This window comes from Procambarus clarkii, chromosome 78, assembly GCF_040958095.1.
Source record: "Procambarus clarkii isolate CNS0578487 chromosome 78, FALCON_Pclarkii_2.0, whole genome shotgun sequence".
Taxonomy (NCBI): domain Eukaryota; kingdom Metazoa; phylum Arthropoda; class Malacostraca; order Decapoda; family Cambaridae; genus Procambarus; species Procambarus clarkii.
The window spans coordinates 7,637,315-7,659,754 of record NC_091227.1 but is presented as its reverse complement, the minus strand read 5'-3'; the positions used below and the strand labels follow the sequence as shown (position 1 = coordinate 7,659,754).

General features: G+C 41.8%; 1 protein-coding gene across 1 annotated transcript in view; it reads right to left on the bottom strand.

Moving 5' to 3' along the window:
- Window positions 1-19,991, bottom strand: part of LOC138357367 (uncharacterized) — a 46,843-nt gene extending 26,852 nt beyond the window's left edge. Inside the window, exons 1-3 of the mRNA XM_069314036.1 lie at window positions 19,839-19,991; window positions 10,329-10,427; window positions 2,607-2,780 (exon numbers count right to left, since the gene is read on the bottom strand). Coding sequence (XP_069170137.1) covers window positions 2,607-2,780; window positions 10,329-10,386 — 232 coding nt within the window. The 5' untranslated portion in view covers window positions 10,387-10,427; window positions 19,839-19,991. The remainder of the gene's footprint in view (window positions 1-2,606; window positions 2,781-10,328; window positions 10,428-19,838) is intronic.
- Window positions 19,992-22,440: the final 2,449 nt, after the last annotated feature.

The following is a 22,440-nucleotide window of genomic DNA, read 5'->3' as shown; positions in this document are numbered from 1 at the left end:
CATTTGAGTTGGGGCAGGTAGGGTGAAGGGAAGGGAGGGTTTCTATGCAGGGTTCCCCTCTTGTCTCTGGTGTGTGTGTGTGTGTGTGTGTGTGTGTGTGTGTGTGTGTGTGTGTGTGTGTGTGTGTGTGTGTGTGTGTGTGTGTGTGTGTGTGTGTGTGTGTGTGTGTGTGTGTGTGTGTGTGTACTCACCTAATTGTGATTGCGGGGGTTGAGCTCTGGCTCTTTGGTCCCGCCTCTCAACCGTCAATCAACTGGTGTACAGGTTCCTGAGCCTATTGGGCTCTATCATATCTACACTTGAAACTGTGTATGGAGTCAGCCTCCACCACATCACTTCCTAAAGCATTCCATTTGTCAACCACTCTGACACTAAAAAAGTCCTTTCAAATATCTCTGTGGCTCATTTGGGTACTCAGTGTCCACCTGTGTCCCCTTGTTCGCGTACCACCAGTGTTAAATAGTTTATCCTTGTCTACCCTGTCAATACCCCTGAGGATTTTGTATGTAGTGATCATGTCTCCCCTTACTCGTCTGTCTTCCAGTGTCGTAAGGTGCATCTCTCGCAGCCTTTTCTCGCAACTCATGCCTCTTAGCTCCAGGACTAGTCTAGTGGCATACCTCTGAACTTTCTCTAGCTTCGTCTTGTGCTTGACAAGGTACGGGCTCCATGCTGGGGCCGCATACTCCAGGATTGGTCTTACATATGTGGCATACAAGATTCTGAATGATTCCTTACACAGGTTCCTGAATGCTGTTCTGATGTTGCCCAGTCTTGCATACGCCACAGACGTTATTCTTTTTATGTGGGCTTCAGGAGACAGGTTTGGTGTGATAGCAACCCCTAGATCTTTCTCTCTGTTCGTTTCATGAAGTACTTCATATCCTATTCTGTATCCTGTGTCTGGCCTTCTGTTTCCGCCGCTTAGTTTCATTACTTTGCATTTACTCGGGTTGAACTTCAACAGCCATTTGTTGGACCATTCATTCAATCTGTCCAGGTCATCTTGTAGCCTCCTACTATCCACCTCAGTTTCAATCCTCCTCATAATTTTTGCGTCATCAGCAAACATTGAGAAAAACGAGTCTATACCCTCCGGGAGATCATTTACATAAATGAGAAACAGTATAGGTCCAAGGACTGACCCCTGCGGGACTCCACTTGTGACGTCTCGCCAATCTGTGACCTCACACCTCACACTGACTCGTTGTCTCCTGTTGCTTAGGTACTCCTCTATCCAATGGAATATCTTCCCTTTCACTCCAGTCTGCATCTCCAGCTTTTTCACTGGCCTCTTGTGTGGTACTGTATCAAAGGCTTTCTGGCAATCCAAAAATATGCAGTCTGCCCATCCCTCTCTTTCTTGCCGGATTTTTATTGCCTTGTCGTAGAATTCAAGGGACTGCAGGACTTACCATTCCTGAACCCATATTGATGCTGTGTTACAAAGTTCCTTCGCTCCAGGTGCTCCACTAGCTTTCTTCGCACAATATTCTCCATCAGTTTGCATGGTATGCAGGTTAGGGACACTAGCCTGTAGTTCAGTGCCTCCTGTCTATCTCCTTTCTTATATATCGGGACTACATTAGCTGCTTTCCAAATTTCTGGCAGTTCCCCTGTTGCCAGTGATTTGTCATACACTATGGAGAGTGGTAAGCACAGTGCTTCTGCTCCTTCCTTTAGTATCCAAGGGGAGATTCCATCTGGGCCTATAGCCTTTATCACATCCAACTCTATTAACAACTTCCTTACTTCATCACTGGTAATCTCAAACTCTTCCAGTGGTTCCTGGTTAACTATTCACTCTCTTAACTCTGGAATTTCTCCTTGCTTTAAGGTGAAGACCTCCTGGAATTTCTTATTCAGTTCCTCACACACCTCTTTGTCGTTTGTAGTGAATTCTTCTCCCTTATCCTTAATTTTATTACCTATTCCTTTACTCTTGTTTTTCTCCTGATCTGGCTGTGCAGCAATTTAGGCCTTGTCTTTTGACAAGAGTCTTTTGCCTTGCTCGCGATGTCATTTTCGTATTGTCTTTCTGCCTAACTTCTCATCCTGACATATTCATTCCTGGCATTCTGGTATCTTTCTCTGCTCTCAAGTGTCCTGTTATTCCTATATGAATAATCCTGGCATTCCTGTTGTTCCTGGCCATGTGTGTGTGTGCGTCGATATGTGTATGTTTGTCTGAAAAAAAAGAGAGAGTTAGACATAAAGAGAGAGAGAGGCAGACAAACAGATAAATATAAGTTGAAGATAAGAATGCATTTAATGTATTTAATTCATTAAATATGGCAGTCTCCGTGGTGTAGTGGTAAGACACTCGCCTGGCGTTCCGCGAGCGCTATGTCATGGGTTCGTATCCTGGCCGGGGAGGATTTACTGGGCGCAATTCCTTAACTGTAGCCTCTGTTTAACGCAACAGTAAAATGTGTACTTGGATGAAAAAACGATTCTTCGCGGCAGGGGATCGTATTCCAGGGACCATAGGATTAAGGACTTGCCCGAAACGCTACGCGTACTAGTGGCTGTACAAGAATGTAACAACTCTTGTATATATCTCAAAAAAAAAAATTTGCTAATTTATAAATAAAGGCTTTTCTTACCAACAGATATAATGATGGCTGAACATAGAGGCATCTTGTCATCGCTGGTTGTGCTCCTACTGCCCACTTTTGAGGCATCAAAGTTGTCAGCAGGACAATTTGCGTTGTTAGAAACGGGATTGTCTGGAACAGAAGAGTTATACCCCACGCAGACGTAGCACTCGAGAGCCAAGCCTGTATAGAAGAGTAAAGCATATGTAAAGGGTAATAATTAAGTTTAGATGAACAGCTTCGCCTGACCACTACCTGTTCAATACTTCCATCACCTGTTCACTACCAGTTCACCACCAACCTCACCTATCCACTTCCAGATCATCAACCACCTCACCTGTCCACTACCAGTTCGCAACCTACCTTATATGTCCACTACCAGTTCACCACCCACTGTTACTGTACACACCCGGCACTTCACACACGGAGCTGACAGCAGAGCGGCATCACTCCTCGCCGTCAGCTGAATCTCCAGGTGGACACAATGCGTCCCAAACGGTATAAAGTTAGGGCTATTCCCCTAGATGGACACGCCCTTGGAAAGAGTGACATTCTAAAGGTACAAAAAGACGTGGCCGGCAGCATACCCATTGACATTAGTTAATGGGTATGATGTTGTGCTCTTCAAATGTGCGGAGGACTTGGAAAAACTCCTGGCCTACGAACTCCCACTTCGCACGGACCACCACCTCTATCTAAACTACCCAAAGCAGTTCCTAGCAGAAAGAACACTTTGTCAGCAGGGTCAGCCAATGGATAACTGCTGACCAGAAAGAAAGATCATTTCACAACATCGAGAACAAAAACCCATCCCTGGGCGTGTTTGAATTGGTGTTCTGCAGCGATGATAAAACAACAATTAAGGTAATTTTCACCTCATTAGCAGCGGCCACCTAGGCTGCCACACAAGGTTTCTACTGCTTCGACCTAAAGATACCACCTCACCAAGTGAGAAAGGAACGCTACCAAGAGCTCCAACAGTGCTTCAAGGGTTACGAGCTCTCCCACCCCACCAACAAGTATCAGAAACCCGTCTAGAAGTGTAGCCTGTGAGCACTGGACCATCACTACTCCATATGCAAGGCAACAACCAATCGATGCTTGCTCTGCAGTGGCAATTAGCCGGCAATTTCCTACCGCCTCCCCTGCAAACAGGAAATTATCAAGGCCCAGGTTGAGGCCCCAGAGTAACAACCCCTCAACCTCTGTGACAAGAGCCCCAGGCGCTCAACCCACCACCTCAGCTCCCACCAACCGACCAGAGACTTTCCAGTCTTACCAAATAGGGGCCTTACACTAGGCGACCCAGCCTTCAGAATGGGGATCCAAGACCCCACAGGCTCCGTCGCAGCCCCGTGCATCACGTGTAGGCATTATCTCTGGTCTTATTACCTTATCTCTACTAGCGGAGAGGCTTACTGGAGCAGACCACCATCATCAGAGTTCTCGTCAGAGAACTCAATGCATTACCCTAGTCTATGACATGAACCCCATCATAGTCCCTGGCGCAAGTCTCACTACTTCCCCTCCTTCCACACGAGACTTCCACAAGGTCGACCACAAGGTCGATCTTAACTCAGACCCCAGCTCCACCAAAGACCGAGGCTGCACAAACAGCAGCACCCTCCACTCCATCTCCCAACACTCCTACCATCACCATCTCAGCAGACTTGCTAGTAGACGTGCTGTCTACAAATACTAACAGCACCACCAACGCTCCTGAAATAGCGTCTACCACTAATCCACGACACATGAACCTATCTCAGGCTCCGAGACGAGAAACAAGACAACCAACTACGAATGTTATTGACTCCTCAGACAAGGAAGTCGTAGTAGGAGCTCCACGGCCGCAGCCCCTATAACACACCAATATACACAAGACCAGTCAATAGGATGATTAGAATTCCTAACATGACAGAAGAGAACACTGTTTGTGTCTGCAGACTTGTTTGTTTAAAGTTAGATTAGGTAAGGGAAGTTTCGTTAAGTAAATTAGGTTTGGTAAGTTATGTTAGGTAGGTGAGGATAGGTAAGTTGGATTTGGTAAGTTAGGTTGTGTCAGTTGGGTTAGGTAGGTTAGGATAGGGAAGGAAAGTTATGTTAGGTAAGTTATGTTAGGTAAGTTATGTTAGGTAGGCGAGGCTAGGTAAGTTAAGTTCGGTAGGTCAAGTTAAGTTACATCAGGTAGGCAAGTTATGTTAGCTATGTTAGTTAAGCTACATTAGGTTAGTTTAGATCAGGTAATTAAGTTTAGGTAGATTAATGCTTTGTTTAGAAAACAGTTTCAAAGATAAAATGGGAGAGAGAATACATTTTCAACAGAATCATTAATAAACAGAAATGTAAGTTTGTTATTAAAGTTAAATTAGTTACAGTGTTTTGTGAGAGTTAACAGAAACGTATGGCGTAATAAATGCTGTTAACATGTTTGTCTTAGTACCTCTGTATTAAGTTGAAAGAAACTTTTATCATAGATATATAATATTAAGTTACTAACAGTTGTACTAAATGTTAATTTTGTTACAGTGCTTAATGATGTTTGTGACTTCACAGAGACATATCTTAATACATTTAACAGACGATAAAGATCAGTGGCATCGTTGATACATATATACTACAGTAATGTTAGTTTAAATTTGATGCAGAATAATATCCTTGTATAAATTGTTTGCGACATAAAACAGTATTGTTACTTAAACTATGTTAAAGAAACTATTTCTTAGTTGAATAGAGATGCAATGTTAAGTTTAAACATGAAAAGATACCCTTAACTATTTATATATTATATGATGAGCAATGTTTGTTACAGAGAGAGTTGTCCTTAATGCATGAACCTGGAGTAAACTTTGTTACATGAAGATGTCTTGGAAAATATGTTTGAGGGCTCGGAGAGTATTCTTTGATGCATAAAGATGTCTCAGAGAGTAATTTTAGTTCAGAAATGTTATGAAAAATGTTACCCTTGACATTGTTCTTAATGCAAGAAGTGTATTCTTATTTAACTTATTTAAGATGAGACATGAAAGAACGTCATAGTAAATTTGTTACTGCCATAAAGGGTAGTTTTTTGTTTAAGAACTGTGATATTAAGAAATATTAAGTTGAAAAGAGAAATGCATTGACAGCTTTACAAATATGTATATAAATGAGTAAAAGGTTTGCAAATAAAACTTGGTAAATAACTAAATAAATACTTTATAATAAATAATTTGTAAATAATGAAATAAATAAGACTGCAAATAAATAATTTCCAAATAACTAAAATAAGTAATTTGTAATAAATACCTTGAAAATTACTAAATAATTTTGAATTAACTAAAATAAATTGTTTTTTTAATATTGAAATAAATAAATTGTAAATAAATATTTTAAAGTTAATAAATTCGTAAGTAAATAATTACATTTATTGAGAAACAGTAATGTTGTTGATAATATATAACAATAAACTTGAATATGCAAAAAAAAACAGCGCATGTGAAGAACATGAATAACATAAAGTAAACATACTGAGAACATGAATAACGTAGGGTAAACATGTAAAAGGTAGGCACAAAACATATAAGAACGTGTAACAAGTTGTGCAGATGAGGTTGAAACTCCCACATCACTGCAGGCTGCTAAACTACGCGGACGACTTTGTCATCATCATAAAAGGAAGGGATGCGGCGCGCCTTGCACCCAAATGCTTAGACTGCATCAGTAAAGAGGCAAAACAGATTGGGATCAAACTCAACCCCTCAAAGTCAAAGGCCATGCCCATAAAAATAGCGAAGCCCAACATCCAACTCAAAGTACAGGGTCAACCAATAGAATGGGTCGACACCTATCAGTATCTAGGAATCATTCTGGACACACACATGAATTTTAATGCTGAGGTCACATACTTGAGAGAGCGAACTGCTGCCCGGACGGCAATCCTCAGGTCGCTAACCTCCCTTTCTGGAGGAGCCAATCTGCAAGTCCTTCGCACATACTATGTACAGGCAGTCAGATCAGTGATCGATTATACCGCACCTGCACTCACAAATCTATCACACCAACAGTGGAAAAAGCTTGAAGTTGCCCAAAACAATGCTATGAGAGCTGCACTGGGAGCCCCCATGTGGACCAGGCTTGAAACTCTTAGACTGGAGACGGGTTTGCCCTCTCTACAAGAAAGAATATCACAAAGGACAGCTACAATTATCAGTAAGATAATTATTTCTTCTGATCCAATCCCAGTACGGCAGGCCTTGGTGGTTGGACTAGGCCAAAACAATGGAAACTCTTGGGTTGCAAGAGCAGGAAAAGTCCTAAACAGACTACATTTAAAAAACATGATTCTTGATAGAGAGGGTGATCATCCACACCCAAATTACACTCCTTCCGCGCCGTGGGAAGAGCCTACTTTCAAAATAGTAATAGAAAGTCTCCCAATGAAAAAGGCTGCCTATGATCCGACAATCCTAAGGCGCATAATAGAAGAGCAAATATATAGCATAGCAGGAGCCACCCACATCTTCACAGACGGATCGGTGGACACAGAAAATGAGAGTGCTGGCGCTGCTCTTTGCACGGCCAGTGTACAGGCATATTGGAGACGGAGGACTAGTATCATCAACCCAAACTGAGCTGTTTGCCATACAACAGGCATTCGCATATGTGATTGCACAAAACACTCAAAATGCAATCATACACACAGACTCAAAAGCTGCACTTCAAATACTAGGACAAAAACAGTGGAAAGATAATGTGGAAATAATTACCACCATTTTGTATCAAGGAGCAGTCGCTAAAGGCAAAGGACCCAACATAACTTTAAACTAGATCCCATCCCATATTGGAATCCCATTAAATGAAAAAGCTGATGAAATTGCTAAATTGGCAACTCGTCATCCAGTGATACATAAAACAATTCAACCCAGCCTAGAGAACATAAAAAACATCATCACCAAAAAACTCTCACATCTCAACAAAGCCTATCTACACCAGAGAATAGCTGAAGGTTCGCCATCTGCAACATGGTATCTTCAGGCAACCAAATTAGAAAGGTTAAATATCCCAAAAGGAATCCACAGGGAAATAGCAGTTAGGCTATATAGACTACGTCTTAATCTTTATCAATCAATCTGTGCAGAGAACATATAAGAACATGGAGAGAACATTTAGAGATGCAAAAAACTTGCTGTGAAATTTAGGAGAACATGGAGAAAACATTCAAATATGGCATGAACCTTTGGAGAATATTTAAGAAAATGGAAAATGTGTAACAAGAAGTGCAGAGAACATGTAAAAATATGCATAGGATAGGGGGAAACATGTAAGACCACATAACGAGATATGTGGAGAACTTGCCCACATTATAGAGAAGTTGAGCATAAACACTTGAGTATTGACAATATACAGTAAGAAGATTATCGGTGCGATGCGAGGTAATAGCTGCTTTTACAAAAAAAAAATATTGTTCCATGACACGAGAGAAATAGATGTAGAATTGGAAAATATAAGAGAGAGTTAATAATTTCATTTGCCACGAGCAGATAATAAGAGGGGAAGGAAGTGAGGGGGTGAGACGCAGAGGGAGTAGGGATGGTGTGAGAGGGGAAGATATGAGGGAACGAGGAGGGAGGTGTGGGGGGTGAGGTAGGTGATAAGACAGTGGGGGTGGTGATTAAGGTGGAGACAAGTGGAGGGGGAGGGGGGGTTTGGAAGAGAGGGGTGGAGTGGGAGTTGGACGATTGCCGGCATGTGCAAGTGGGGAGGAAGCTCGTTATCCCAACTCGTTATGGGCAGATAAGCATTACTTAACAGTAGCTTACCTAAGTATTTATTTACATACATACACACACACACGACGATTGAAGGAGAGGTCATGACTAATGTTTACCTACAAGTACCTCAATGAAGAGATAGCGACTCCTGACTTATGGAAGAATATGTACCTGGATCTGGGAAACATGTTTACTTTGATAAATGCGATGAACAAAACCTAACTCACTTGTTCTGAAATATCTATGTTTTGGTGAACATTGAACTAAGGTAGAGTAGCTTAAACTCCGTAATTTAATCATTTAATTGTTCTAATTAACTAAGTCTGAAATTACTATTTTTTAAATATCTGGGAAATTGAACTGAAATTGAAATAGTAAAAATATCAGGAGTAAACTAAGGCGGAGGACAAGAGCTGGAGCTTGGTAACTAATTTATTTGTTCTTAATGCATCAGAAAAATCTCTAATTTAAATCTCATGAAAATTGATAAGAGTAACAAAACTCCAGGGACGAATTAAGGCAGAGGACAGGAGCTAAAACTCGGTTACTATTTCATTTGTAGTTAATGTGATTGAAATAATTATATTTTAAATCTCGGGAAAATCACGTTGATAGTAACAAAATTCTAAGAGTGAACTAAGGCGGAGGACAAGAGCTGAAACTCGGTAACTGGTTTTTTCTTACTAAGTCTGAAATACACCTGTTTTAACATGAGAATTGAACTGATAATAACGATATTACAGGAGTGAACTAAGGCGGGGGACAGGAGCTGAAACTCAGTAACTAACTTTGTCTCATTTACTTAGTCTGAAATAACTATATTTTAAATTTCACGGAAATTTAACTATTATTACGAACTTACGTGAGAGAACTAAGACAGAGGACAGGAGCTGGAGCTCGGTAACTAACCTTATTTCGTTTAATACGTATTAAATAACTACCTTTTAAATCTCATAAAAATGATGTTGATAGTAGCGAAACTACACCTATAAACGTTAAAAGGAGGGTCCAAGAACTACAGTTTGACACTGGCAAATACATCACATATTTTTAACTTTAATTAACATATCCTCTGAAAATGGACAACATCTAACCTTAATTTTTATCTTAAACTTTTGGTACCTTAGAGACGATATTTTCTCCATAACAATTCCTTAACTTTGCAGTGAGTAATTTTCTCCGTAAGAATTCTTAAGACTGCGGTGAGTAATTTTTTCTATAAGAATTCCCTAAGACTGCAGCACGTAATTTTCTCTATCAGAATACCTTAAAACTGCAGCAAGTAATTTTCTCAATTGGAATTCTTTATGACCGCAGCGAGTAATTTTCTCCATAAGAATTCCTTAAGACCGTAGCGACGAAATGGGACTCTGCCAAAATCCACTCTTAAATTCCTCGCTTAGCGAGGAATTTGTCAGGGAACAACCCGCCTCAAAAAAAAGGGTACAGCTTGGCTTAAACTTTTCAGGTCAGACCCCTGAAGCAAAATCCACCCTAATACTGGGTACAGCGTAGCTTAAACTTTCCCAGGTCCAATACACCACAAAAAAATTATACAGCGTAGCTTAAACTCACCCGATCAGACCCCCGTCGCAAATTCCACCCTAATATGCTGTTCAGCGTAGCTTAAACTTTTCCCAAAACAAAACGTTTTCACTACCAGTCCACCACCCATCTCACTTGCCCACTATAAGAGGGAGAGGGAATTTTCAGGGAAAACCGCCAAGCCAATACGACTACATAGCACTTGGAAGGGGTCAGGATAGGGATTTAGGTTGGAACAGGAGAAAGGAATGGTGCCCAACCACTTGGACGGTCGGGGATTGAACTCCGACCTGCATGAAGACATTCCGTCGTTCTACCGTCCAGTCCAAGTGGTTGGGGGAGAGAGAGAGAGAGAGAGAGAGAGAGAGAGAGAGAGAGAGAGAGAGAGAGAGAGAGAGAGAGAGAGAGAGAGAGAGAGAGAGAGAGAGAGAGTTACCTGTTTTGATGAAAGTCATGGTCAGTAAGAAGCCGATGAAGGCGGAGATGTTGATCATGTTGAAGAGGTTGCAGGAGTCTCTATATGACTGGAGACAATCTAGAAGACAATTTAATGAAAAACATGTCAGAAGATTGGTTAATTTTACTCTTAATTGGAGAGTGTTGGTAAAATTATATTAGAACATGGCAAGCTTTCAACAACATTGGACAACTAATGATTAAACTTCAGTGCGTACCTTTCCCTCAGCTTAAAGCAGTGGTCCTGAAGAAAACAATCAGAATCGGTCTGGTCTCTTCCTTAGCTTTACCAGTAAGTTCATAAAAGTCAGTAAGGCTCTGCATTAGTTACCTGATGAATCTCCACCTTAAGCAACTCTTACTCAACGATCTAACCTCCCTAGAAATATTGACAACCATGTGCGATAAGCGCAACTGCAGCGATATTTACCACACAAATAAGATAATTTGTGTCATACAACCATCACAATTACATCAACCGCGGGGAAAATTACTTAGATCAATGATCTCAAATGAAATTTGCATGAACTGAAACCAAGCTAATGCTCCGGCCATACAGAGCACCCTCTCTCAAAAATTGTTGATTGATGGTTGTCTACTCGACTTCACTGGTGTCACTGGAAGTGCAGCTCTTGTGACAACGAGAGATGGCTCTTGTTCTGAGTGGGGAGGCTTCTATAAACACCTGGGTCTCCACTCTTCACAGTTGTTTGCTATGCTCCGTGCATCACCTGCTGAAGAAGCTCTGGCGCAATGTAAACTGTCAGAAGAACTATTTGCATGCCTTGCGTCATTATCTAATTGAATGTAAAATAATCATGAATTTAGAGATATTTTTATCATAAACTATCAACATTTTTTAAAGTATATATTTAAAAAAAAATCAGTATTTATTTAAAAATTTACTACCAGAAAACGTAGGTAAATATCCTAAGTTCACTTGAACGTGATTGTAAACTTCCCAGCTCCGCCCACTGGATTGATGTTGGGTGCACGATAAACAAATTGTGTAACTAGCTCACCACAAATGTAAACTGCATAGCATATAGATTGTTGTGGCCTTGTTCTTGAACCCGTTATTGATATACACATTAAACTATGTAACTAACTTATCAAAAAGTAAATTGATTATCCGAACGAATTTTGGGGGTTCAGCTCATGAGCCCATTGTGTTCCTCTGTAGCACTGTCCACCACGACCCACAGGGTGAGTATTCGGAGCGTAATATATCAACTAAACTAACTCTAAACATACAACTCACAGCATGAAGTTACATAAAGGCCGCCATAACTAGACCACGCTCTTCACTCAGACCGTTCTCATGACATGACACATAATATATGAAGTGGTTTTCTAACTAGACGCACTCGGACAACTCACATAAGCTCTCATGGCCGATGTTCATTTGTCCCAGAAAAAAATTACGGTGCTTCTATTTTTTAGTAAAACACCATACAAGTTGTGCTATGGCTGCGGGCGGTCACACTACTAAACATTAGGTAGAAATGGTGGCTTCACCAGCTTACTTTTAAGCAATATAGGAGGTAAAGGCGGCGATTGTGAGTGTTCGGACTAATGACAGACTAATGAAGGGTTTAATGAGACAGAATGCAAGCATGGTGTTAGAAACAACAAACTTAAGGTAAATCTTGTACCAAAGTTTACTTTCAGGAAAAAATCGCAGAACATCACCTAACATTTGTTAGGAATTAGTTACTAACGTGTTGTTCAAGAAGCATTAAAGAAACCAATTTAATGAAAATTTGCAAACAAAGTTTAGATAAAAACGAGAATTCAATTGGAGGAATATAATTAGGAATTTCCTTAAATGTGCTAATAAGCCTTCTGTAACTATTATTATATACCGGATAAGCCTTGCCAGAGATAGTTTTGCAACAAATTGGCATGAAATATATATATATATATATATATATACATAGAAATGTAAATATAAATTTAATCAGGGATCCTACTGAATGCGAATGCCTAAAATAAAATTGATAAATTAGGTCAAATGAAACTGTAAGAGATGATTGAATCAGAAAAAAATTATTTTACTTATAATAATGAAAAGTGAGAACTCTGAACATACAAGACTCATCAGTATCTTGTAATATAAACAAAACAGGCACTATTTATAAATGAGACGTTGAAAAAGTAAAGTGTACTACAGTCTACATAACAACTTGTAAGCAAACCTAAAAATTCAAACCAAATAAGTCTATTTGAAAATATATTTTCTAACTTGTCCCTTCACAACACCAATAACTCAGAGTTAATGCCCAAGATTACCATCAGAGCGCAGTCGGAATGATGGGGTAAATAGCTTCGGTTACCATCATCTTTTAACGGTCCTGATGGTCGAGTGGTGAAGGTGTCCTGTACATCAGTTGCATATATCTGGTATATGCTCCTATATATATATACGGTATATACTCCTGGTAGTATGGGTTCGAGTCACTTCTGGGGTGTGAGTTTTCGGTGATATATATATATATATATATATATATATATATATATATATATATATATATATATATATATATATATATATATATAATTTTTTTTTTTTCAAAAAGAGTACCACCTCTGGTTGGAGAAGGGGGACCCATAGCCTCGGAGGGAACCACACATAACGCATTGGAGGGAATGTAGGTCCCCTCCAATACAGTTTCTGTGTGCTTTTCTCCTACCACCCCCTTCCTTTTTTTTTATTTTGCTTTATTGTGTATTTAAAGGTTACAAAACATACAAGACAAATGCCTAAAGGTTATATATAAATATATATATATATATATATATATATATATATATATATATATATATATATATATATATATATATATATATATATATATATATATATATATATATATATATATTCAAATAGCGGTGGGGTGGTTCAAATAGCCTCGGCTATCACCTCATTATTGTCCGGTCGTGATGGTCAAGTGGATTAAGGCGTCTTGTACATACCAGTTGCGTTGCTCCTGGGAGTATGGGTTCGAGTCACTTCTGGGGTGTGAGTTTTCAGTTGCATATTGTCCTGGGGACCATTCAGGCTTGTTCGCATATATATATATATATATATATATACAAAGATTAATCAAGTGTAATTGGCCTGTTATGTTGAACGGTGTCTTCTGTGTTGGCATCGTTATGTTCTGGTCTTGTCCTTACTCTCATGGTGGGTAGAGTAAATATTTCCGTGATTACCCTGCAAAAGTTTTGCAGGGTAATTTGTGATTGAATAGCGAGTGTCATAGAGCGGTTGAGGTTGAGCTCCATGCCCATCTTTAATTAGGATCGGCTCCTATTCCTAATCTCAGCAACTCCTATGAAGTACAAATTGTGGATTTAATTGTCCATAGAGCGTTAAATCATATATCATAGCTGGTACTGATATTGAATCAACGTTGATCGAAAGTCGATTCAACGTCGATAGCGTTGATAATGTTATATGAAAGGTGATAATGAGATTGAATATTATTAGAGCATTTTTGCCCACTAAAGGAGTAAACGGGAGGGAGAGAGAGAGAGAGAGAGAGAGAGAGAGAGAGAGAGAGAGAGAGAGAGAGAGAGAGAGAGAGAGAGAGCGAGAGGGAGAGAGAGAGAGAGAGAGAGAGAGAAGGAAAGGGAAAGATGAAGGAACACAGAATGGGACGGAAAAATGGAGAATGTGAGGAGAGAGAGAGGCAGAGAGAACAATTGGGAGACAGGCATAGAAAATGGGAGGAAGGGAGAGACAGAGAAAACGGGAGAACGGGAAGGAGAGAGAGAGAGAGAGAAAGAGAGAGAGAGAGAGAGAAAGAGAGAGAGAGAGAGAGAGAGAGAGAGAGAGAGAGAGAGAGAGAGAGAGAGAGAGAGAGAGAGAGAGAGAGAGAGAGAGAGAGAGAGAGAGAGAGAGAGAGAGAGAGAGAGAGAGAGAGAGAGAGAGAGAGAGAGAGAGAGAGAGAGAGAGAGAGAGAGAGAGAGAGAGAAGGAAAGGGAAAGATGAAGGAACACAGAATGGGACGGAAAAATGGAGAATGTGAGGAGAGAGAGAGGCAGAGAGAACAATTGGGAGACAGGCATAGAAAATGGGAGGAAGGGAGAGACAGAGAAAACGGGAGAACGGGAAGGAGAGAGAGAGAGAGAGAAAGAGAGAGAGAGAGAGAGAGAAAGAGAGAGAGAGAGAGAGAGAGAGAGAGAGAGAGAGAGAGAGAGAGAGAGAGAGAGAGAGAGAGAGAGAGAGAGAGAGAGAGAGAGAGAGAGAGAGAGAACATGAGGGAGGTAGGCAGAGATAGTTGGAAGAAGGTAGAGAGATTAAGAGAACAGGAGAGACGGGAAAGAGAAAGAGACTGAGAGACTGGGTGGGAGTGGAGGAAGGCAGAGGGAACAGAAGGGAGGTAGAGAACCAGAGAGAATGGGAGAGACACAGACAGAGACCCGAACACCGCCGGGTAGCCCATCTAGTCAATTAAATAACGAATCTTGAAAAACTAAATTGAGTAAAATAAAACAAAATTTCAGAGATACGTTTTTTGTGTTTTGTATCTACAGACGCCCATGATGTGGGGGTACGCATCGTGTATGCCCAAAATGTATGACCACCATGTACGCCCACAATGCTCACTAGTAGCAGGGTTTTAGCGCTCCTGTCGTACTTAGTGAGTTATTTAGCGCTCTACCACAGGTGACTCAAGTACTTTTATAAAGTAATGAGCAAGACAGTGATCTATGGGTTTCCTCTCATTATAAGAATATAAGAAGCACTGTACAGTGGTGAAACTTAGGAAGTCTGACATGCTAAGAGCAGACATTGTTGGAGATTATGTTTTACTGGTATAGGTAATAAAGCATGTATAAGTGAAACTTTATATATAATAAAGTCTACTATTATCTTTGCGTTTCTCTACACTAAGGCGCAGGCAGCCACAGTAAGAGGGTGTATTTGTTGGAGCTTCGTTTGTTTACGAATAATGAAAGATGTAGTGTGGAAATTTGTGGAGCTCTCGTATAACGTAACATAAGTAGGACCCTTGCATTCTTTCAAGCGAAGGTTAGGCATATATTTGAATGAGTTTGTGTTGATATAATTAGAAGCTGCCACATATGGGCCAATAGGCCCTTCTGCAGTTTCCTTGATTCTTATGTTCTTATGTTACCAGAGAGGATGTTATTAACTCAAGCCAAACATATACCCAGGGCCGGACGAAGGGTTTGCCAGGGTACTGTAAGAATACAAAGAAGAGTTTTGCGAGCCATTGCCTAGTGTATTTTATAAAGCATCAGAGTCAGACAGTGTTGGATTCGTAGAGGGTTGCTAATGTGGTGCCAATTTACAAGAAAGTAGGTACATCACTTGCGTCGATCTATCGGCAAATTAACTTAACTTCTTAACAAATGTGACCTGACTTTAGCCCACCCCGTTTTCTTTTTTTTGTCTTCCTCTTATTCTTACCTTATCTCATCCTTCCTTCATCCCATTATTACACTCATCTCATTCGTACATTTCATTCTATTCTTACCTTTCACTTTACTTTTACCTTCTTCTCTTAACTGCTCCTCACCTTATTCTTTACCTTCTTCTAAGAAATACCTTCTTCTCCTACATGCTCCTTACCTCACTCTTTCCTTATTTATTGTCAGTTCCTTCCTCTCTCCCCAAGGAAAAACATCCTCCTCAAGGAGGCTGGAAAATGGGACTCCGTAGGGAGGAATACTATGCCTCTTCTACTGTCTCATGGAACAATTCATGAAGCTCAAGTAACCAAAAGTCAAACTGCTTAACTATACAGGCGACTTTGTGGTCATCATCAATGGCAAAGGCGCAAGGAACCATGAGCCATGCACAAAAATGCCTAGACATCATCAGCAGGGAGGCGGAACGCATAGCAGTGAAAATAAACAGCTATAAAACCAAATCAATATCCGTTAAAATGAGAATTTAAGACATCAGACTCGCAATTCAAGGACACGAAACTGAGTGGGTTACCTCTTTCAATACCTTGGAGTCATAATAGATAATCAGGTGAGATTCATTCTAGCAATTGAATATCTTCGGCAACGTTGTAAAGCCAGAAACTCAGTTTTGCGCTCCCTGACAAGTCTTAGAGATGGTGGATCTTTACCAGTACTCAAAATGTACTACGTTCAAGCAGTTAGGTCACTCATTGACTATGCTGCCCCTGCTCTTACATCCCTCAGTGATAGCCAGTGGGAGAAACTGGAAGTATTGCAAAATAATGTCCTCAATACATTGCTGGAAGCACCTATATGGACGCGTCGAGAGAATCTAAGAATGGAAACCAGCTTACCAGCCTTAGAAAACAGGATCAAACAAAGAATAGCCACCACAACAACAAAACTTGTTGGAACCACCGCCAGACTGTCAATCAAAGATAGCATACACAGATCACTTCACAGAAACCTTCAATATAGAACAAGTGCATGGACGGATAACCTGGGCAAGATTCTAGAGAAAGTGGACTTAAAACTGACCATTAATAACATAGGGGGAAGATAGACCAAATCATCACTTTCAGCCTCCGCCATGGGAAGAATCGAGTCTAAAGATAATCACTGAAGAATTGCCAGTTAAAAAATTAGCATGTGACCCGCAGAGGCTCAAGGAAGTAATAGAACCACAAATAGAAACCATCTCAAGACCGATAACGACTCACATTTTCACAGACGGATCAGTTGATCAAGAAAGAGGTTCTGCCGGGGCAGCAGTTTACACTAACAACCATGAAGCTTACTGGAGCATGAATAGTGGGTGCTTAATATTGCAGACAGAATTATATGCCCTGAAGGAGGCCATAAACTATACAATTGAGAATAATTTACATGATGTCATCATTCATACCGACTCTAAATCTTCGCTCCAGGCATTGTTATCCAGTCAACACATAGATAATATACAACTCAACACAGTAATCCTACATATAGGCAACAAAGCACACAATCACCCTAAATTGGATACCAAGTCACATTGGCATAGATGGAAATGAAAAGGCAGACTCACTAGTAAAAACTGCAACTGCTCTACCTGTTGTACAGGTTCAAATACCTCCAAGTTTCTCACAGATTAAGGAGCAAATCAAGAAAAAACTATTTGCAACTATCAAAAATTGCCACAGAGCCAAAGTAGTGGGAGAAAGATCCACTGCGGTATGCTACAAACAAGCCACTGGATACTCCTCTTTCAAGCCTGGCAAAAAGATATCCAGAGACATTGCAGTAGAAATACACAGATTCAGACTTGGTTACAGGTGCTGCTGGGAGATAATAAACCCATTAGTTAAGGAGTGTCATATCCGTGGAACAGATGTAGAGGCGCCACTACTGCGTTACTTACTGGAATGTGAAGCAACTGAAGCCCTGCACATCAAACTGAACAATAATCCCACGACAGCAGCTGCATTAGATGCAAATTCTACAGCGACCAAAATGATCAGAAAAGCAATTGAAGAATGGGACACACTAGTGAATACTGTGCATCTACATCCGTCACCAAGATAATGTTATTAAAACAAGACTATAACCAGTGCGCTAAAATAGAAGCGAAAAAGAAACGGGGGAAAAGTAGGAAACTCTCCCTTTATTTAAAACTTTGACCAAAATATCACAGTAACAAGGTTATCGCGAATAATTGAACTCAATTACGGGCTAACTATAGCCAGTGCTACATGGTAATTTCATTCTGAGTAGCTAAATCTAACAACAACATTTCTCTCTCCCTTTTAGAAAGCCTTTGAACTGGCTAGCGCCCCAGCTATTCTCTGCTGCCTCATTGACAAAGAGGTCAAAGGCAACCTGCTCTCCTGGACCAAAAACTGTCTCATAAACAGAGAAACAAGAGTGAAACTTCATAGAACAGTTTCTGAATACAAAAGACATGAAAATGGTACACCGCAAGGAGGCATTTCAGTCCCCTTCTCTTCAACTGTTTAATGGAAAGAATGATGAGGCAGAAACTCCTACGACACTGCAGGCTGCTAAACTATGCGGACGACTTTGTCATCATCATAAAAGGAAGGATCGACTTTGTCATCATCAGTATTAAGGAAGATATAGCAACATTGCAAATGTTCAAATACTACGAGTAAAGAATAAACAATACACTCGCAGGAATTACAGTAAGTCGTTACTAACATAGATACGTAAGAAGAACTGAATAAAGGAAACTGGGAAAGGCCCAATAACTCACAAGGCAGCTCCCTTATATAGGGATATATACAGTACATGAGTAGGTCTACCCCACTTCCCAGTGTATATACACGGAGAGTTTACATTAGTTATAGACAATGTTCTGAGCTAAAGGTTACATACTGGCTGGTCAGTAAGATATTGTGGGGGAAAATCCGTAGAATCCTCAACCTATGCACTGGGTGCGCATAGGCTACAAAATAGGTTTCAACATATTTTCTTACATTAACAAAATTAAATGCTTTGTTTTGCAGCTGCAAGGCACATGCAGGTCTCCTTACAGACTATCGAGATGTGAGGACACGCCGGGATGCCCACACAGTACCCCACATCTGCCTAACATTGTCTATTGTTCTCTGTCTCTATTTTTATCCCGGCATAAAAAGATAAATATGTAGTAAGCAATTCTAAAATGTTTCCTATTATGGGACGCTAAAGTTCTGGTGTCTGGCACTGGTGTGGTTGGACTCCTCACGCACCATGCAGCCTCTTTGCTCCTGACGTTCAATTGCAGATGCGCACATTTATTAGCCAAGATCTTTATAATTTACAATTGTATTTTGCTGTATAGTCTTCTAAACTGAGCTATCTTCTCTCTTGAGGTTATCTTGAGATGGTTCCTTGGGCTCAGTGTCCCCGCGGCCCGGTCCTTGATCAGGCCACCAGTTTGTCACACACACCCAGGAAGCAGCCTGTAGCAGCTCTCTAACTCCAAGGTACATATTTACTGCTAGGTGAACAGGTGCATCAAGCTGAAAGAAACTCAGCCCATTTGTTTTCGCTTCCACCGGGGATCGAACCCGGAACCTTAGGACTACGAATCCGGAGCGTTGTCCGCTCAGGTGTCAGGTTCCTTTAAGTTAGTGTGCTAGTAACATTTACGACCGAAGACACTCAGATTTGCATTAATCTACTAACTTGTGAGCCCAGAAGGTTTGAGTGGTAACATTTTGAACAATGACGCGAAGAGGCACCTTAGTGCCAGAGTGCTGCCAGTCACTCTGCCATCTTACCACTTACCACAACTTCCTTAGTCGCTTCAGGGAGAAACAGGTGCACAACACAGCTGTGGTTGTGGGCCACACACCCGCCTCACCATCATCAGCGTGCAGGCACAAGGACCACTCTAAAAGTTCCTTACTTAACACGTAACTTTTACTTAGTACCTTACCTACCTTGAGTGTGTTGTACTAAGTTGTAGTAACTTAGTAACTTTAAATAACTCGCTTAGTAAGTAACTAAGTTACGTAACTTAGTATGTTGTTAAGACTCCATATGAATCAAAGACGTGTCATACCTGAGAGACCGGCACACGGGCGGGCGATGCGTCAGGGATTAAACCATGAGGCTCCGGCACAGCTGTTAGGGGGCGGACAACACGTTGCCAATTACTGCATTGATAACCACATAAATAAAAGCATTCGAGCTTCGTATTGAATCTTTGCCATAAAAACGCTATCTTGTTTATCACTGACTGTCACTTTCCCAACAAAGCCCCACCAACGGACTCCATCACTAGATAAAACTGATTAGATAATAGCTGAAACAATTGAAACAAAGGATATATACACTGAGAGTTGCCTCACGGGCCACGGTGTATATACACTGAGAGTTGCCTCACGGGCCACGGTGTATATACACTGAGAGTTGCCTCACGGGCCACGGTGTATATACACTGAGAGTTGCCTCACGGGTCACGGTGTATATACACTGAGAGTTGCGTCACGGGTCACGGTGTATATACACTGAGAGTTGCCTCACGGGTCACGGTGTATATACACTGAGTTGCCTCACGGGTCACGGTGTATATACACTGAGAGTTGCCTCACGGGTCACGGTGTATATACACTGAGAGTTGCCTCACGGGTCACGGTGTATATACACTGAGAGTTGCCTCTCGGGTCAAGGTGTATATACACACTGAGAGTTGCCTCACGGGCCACGGTGTATATACACTGAGAGTTGCGTCACGGGTCACGGTGTATATACACTGAGAGTTGCCTCACGGGTCACGGTGTATATACACACTGAGAGTTGCCTCACGGGCCACGGTGTATATACACTGAGAGTTGCGTCACGGGCCACGGTGTATATACACTGAGAGTTGCCTCACGGGTCACGGTGTATATACACTGAGAGTTGCCTCACGGGACACGGTGTATATACACTGAGAGTTGCCTCACGGGCCACGGTGTATATACACTGAGAGTTGCGTCACGGGCCACGGTGTATATACACTGAGAGTTGCCTCACGGGACACGGTGTATATACACTGAGAGTTGCCTCACGGGACACGGTGTATATACACTGAGTTGCCTCACGGGTCACGGTGTATATACACTGAGAGTTGCCTCACGGGACACGGTGTATATACACTGAGTTGCCTCACGGGTCACGGTGTATATACACTGAGAGTTGCCTCACGGGTCACGGTGTATATACACTGAGAGTTGCCTCACGGGCCACGGTGTATATACACTGAGTTGCCTCACGGGTCACGGTATATATACACTGAGAGTTGCCTCACGGGCCACGGTGTATATACACTGAGAGTTGTCTCACGGGTCACGGTGTATATACACTGAGAGTTGCCTCACGGGCCACGGTGTATATACACTGAGAGTTGCGTCACGGGTCACGGTATATATACACTGAGAGTTGCCTCACGGGCCACGGTGTATATACACTGAGAGTTGCGTCACGGGTCACGGTGTATATACACTGAGAGTTGCCTCACGGTATATATACACTGAGAGTTGCCTCACGGGTGACGGTGTATATACACTGAGAGTTGCCTCACGGGCCACGGTGTATATACACTGAGTTGCCTCACGGGTGACGGTGTATATACACTGAGAGTTGCCTCACGGGTCACGGTGTATATACACTGAGAGTTGCCTCACGGGCCACGGTGTATATACACTAAGAGTTGCCTCACGGGTCACGGTGTATATACACTGAGTTGCCTCACGGGTCACGGTGTATATACACTGAGAGTTGCCTCACGGGTCACGGTGTATATACACTGAGAGTTGCCTCACGGGCCACGGTGTATATACACTAAGAGTTGCCTCACGGGCCACGGTGTATATACACTGAGTTGCCTCACGGGTCACGGTGTATATACACTGAGAGTTGCCTCACGGGTCACGGTGTATATACACTCAGAGTTGCCTCACGGGTCACGGTGTAAATACACTGAGTGTTGAGTCACGGGTCACGGTGTATATACACTGAGAGTTGCCTCACGGGCCACGGTGTATATACACTGAGAGTTGCCTCACGGGTCACGGTGTATATACACTGAGAGTTGCCTCACGGGTCACGGTGTATATACACTCAGAGTTGCCTCACGGGTCACGGTGTATATACACTGAGAGTTGCCTCACGGGTCACGGTGTATATACACTGAGAGTTGCCTCACGGGTCACGGTGTATATACACTGAGAGTTGCCTCACGGGTCACGGTGTATATACACTGAGTTGCCTCACGGGTCACGGTGTATATACACTGAGTTGCCTCACGGGTCACGGTGTATATACACTGAGAGTTGCCTCACGGGTCACGGTGTATATACACTGAGTGTTGAGTCACGGGTCACGGTGTATATACACTGAGAGTTGCCTCACGGGCCACGGTGTATATACACTGAGTTGCCTCACGGGTCACGGTGTATATACACTGAGTGTTGAGTCACGGGTCACGGTGTATATACACTGAGAGTTGCGTCACGGGTCACGGTATATATACACTGAGAGTTGCCTCACGGGCCACGGTGTATATACACTGAGAGTTGCGTCACGGGTCACGGTGTATATACACTGAGAGTTGCCTCACGGTATATATACACTGAGAGTTGCCTCACGGGTGACGGTGTATATACACTGAGAGTTGCCTC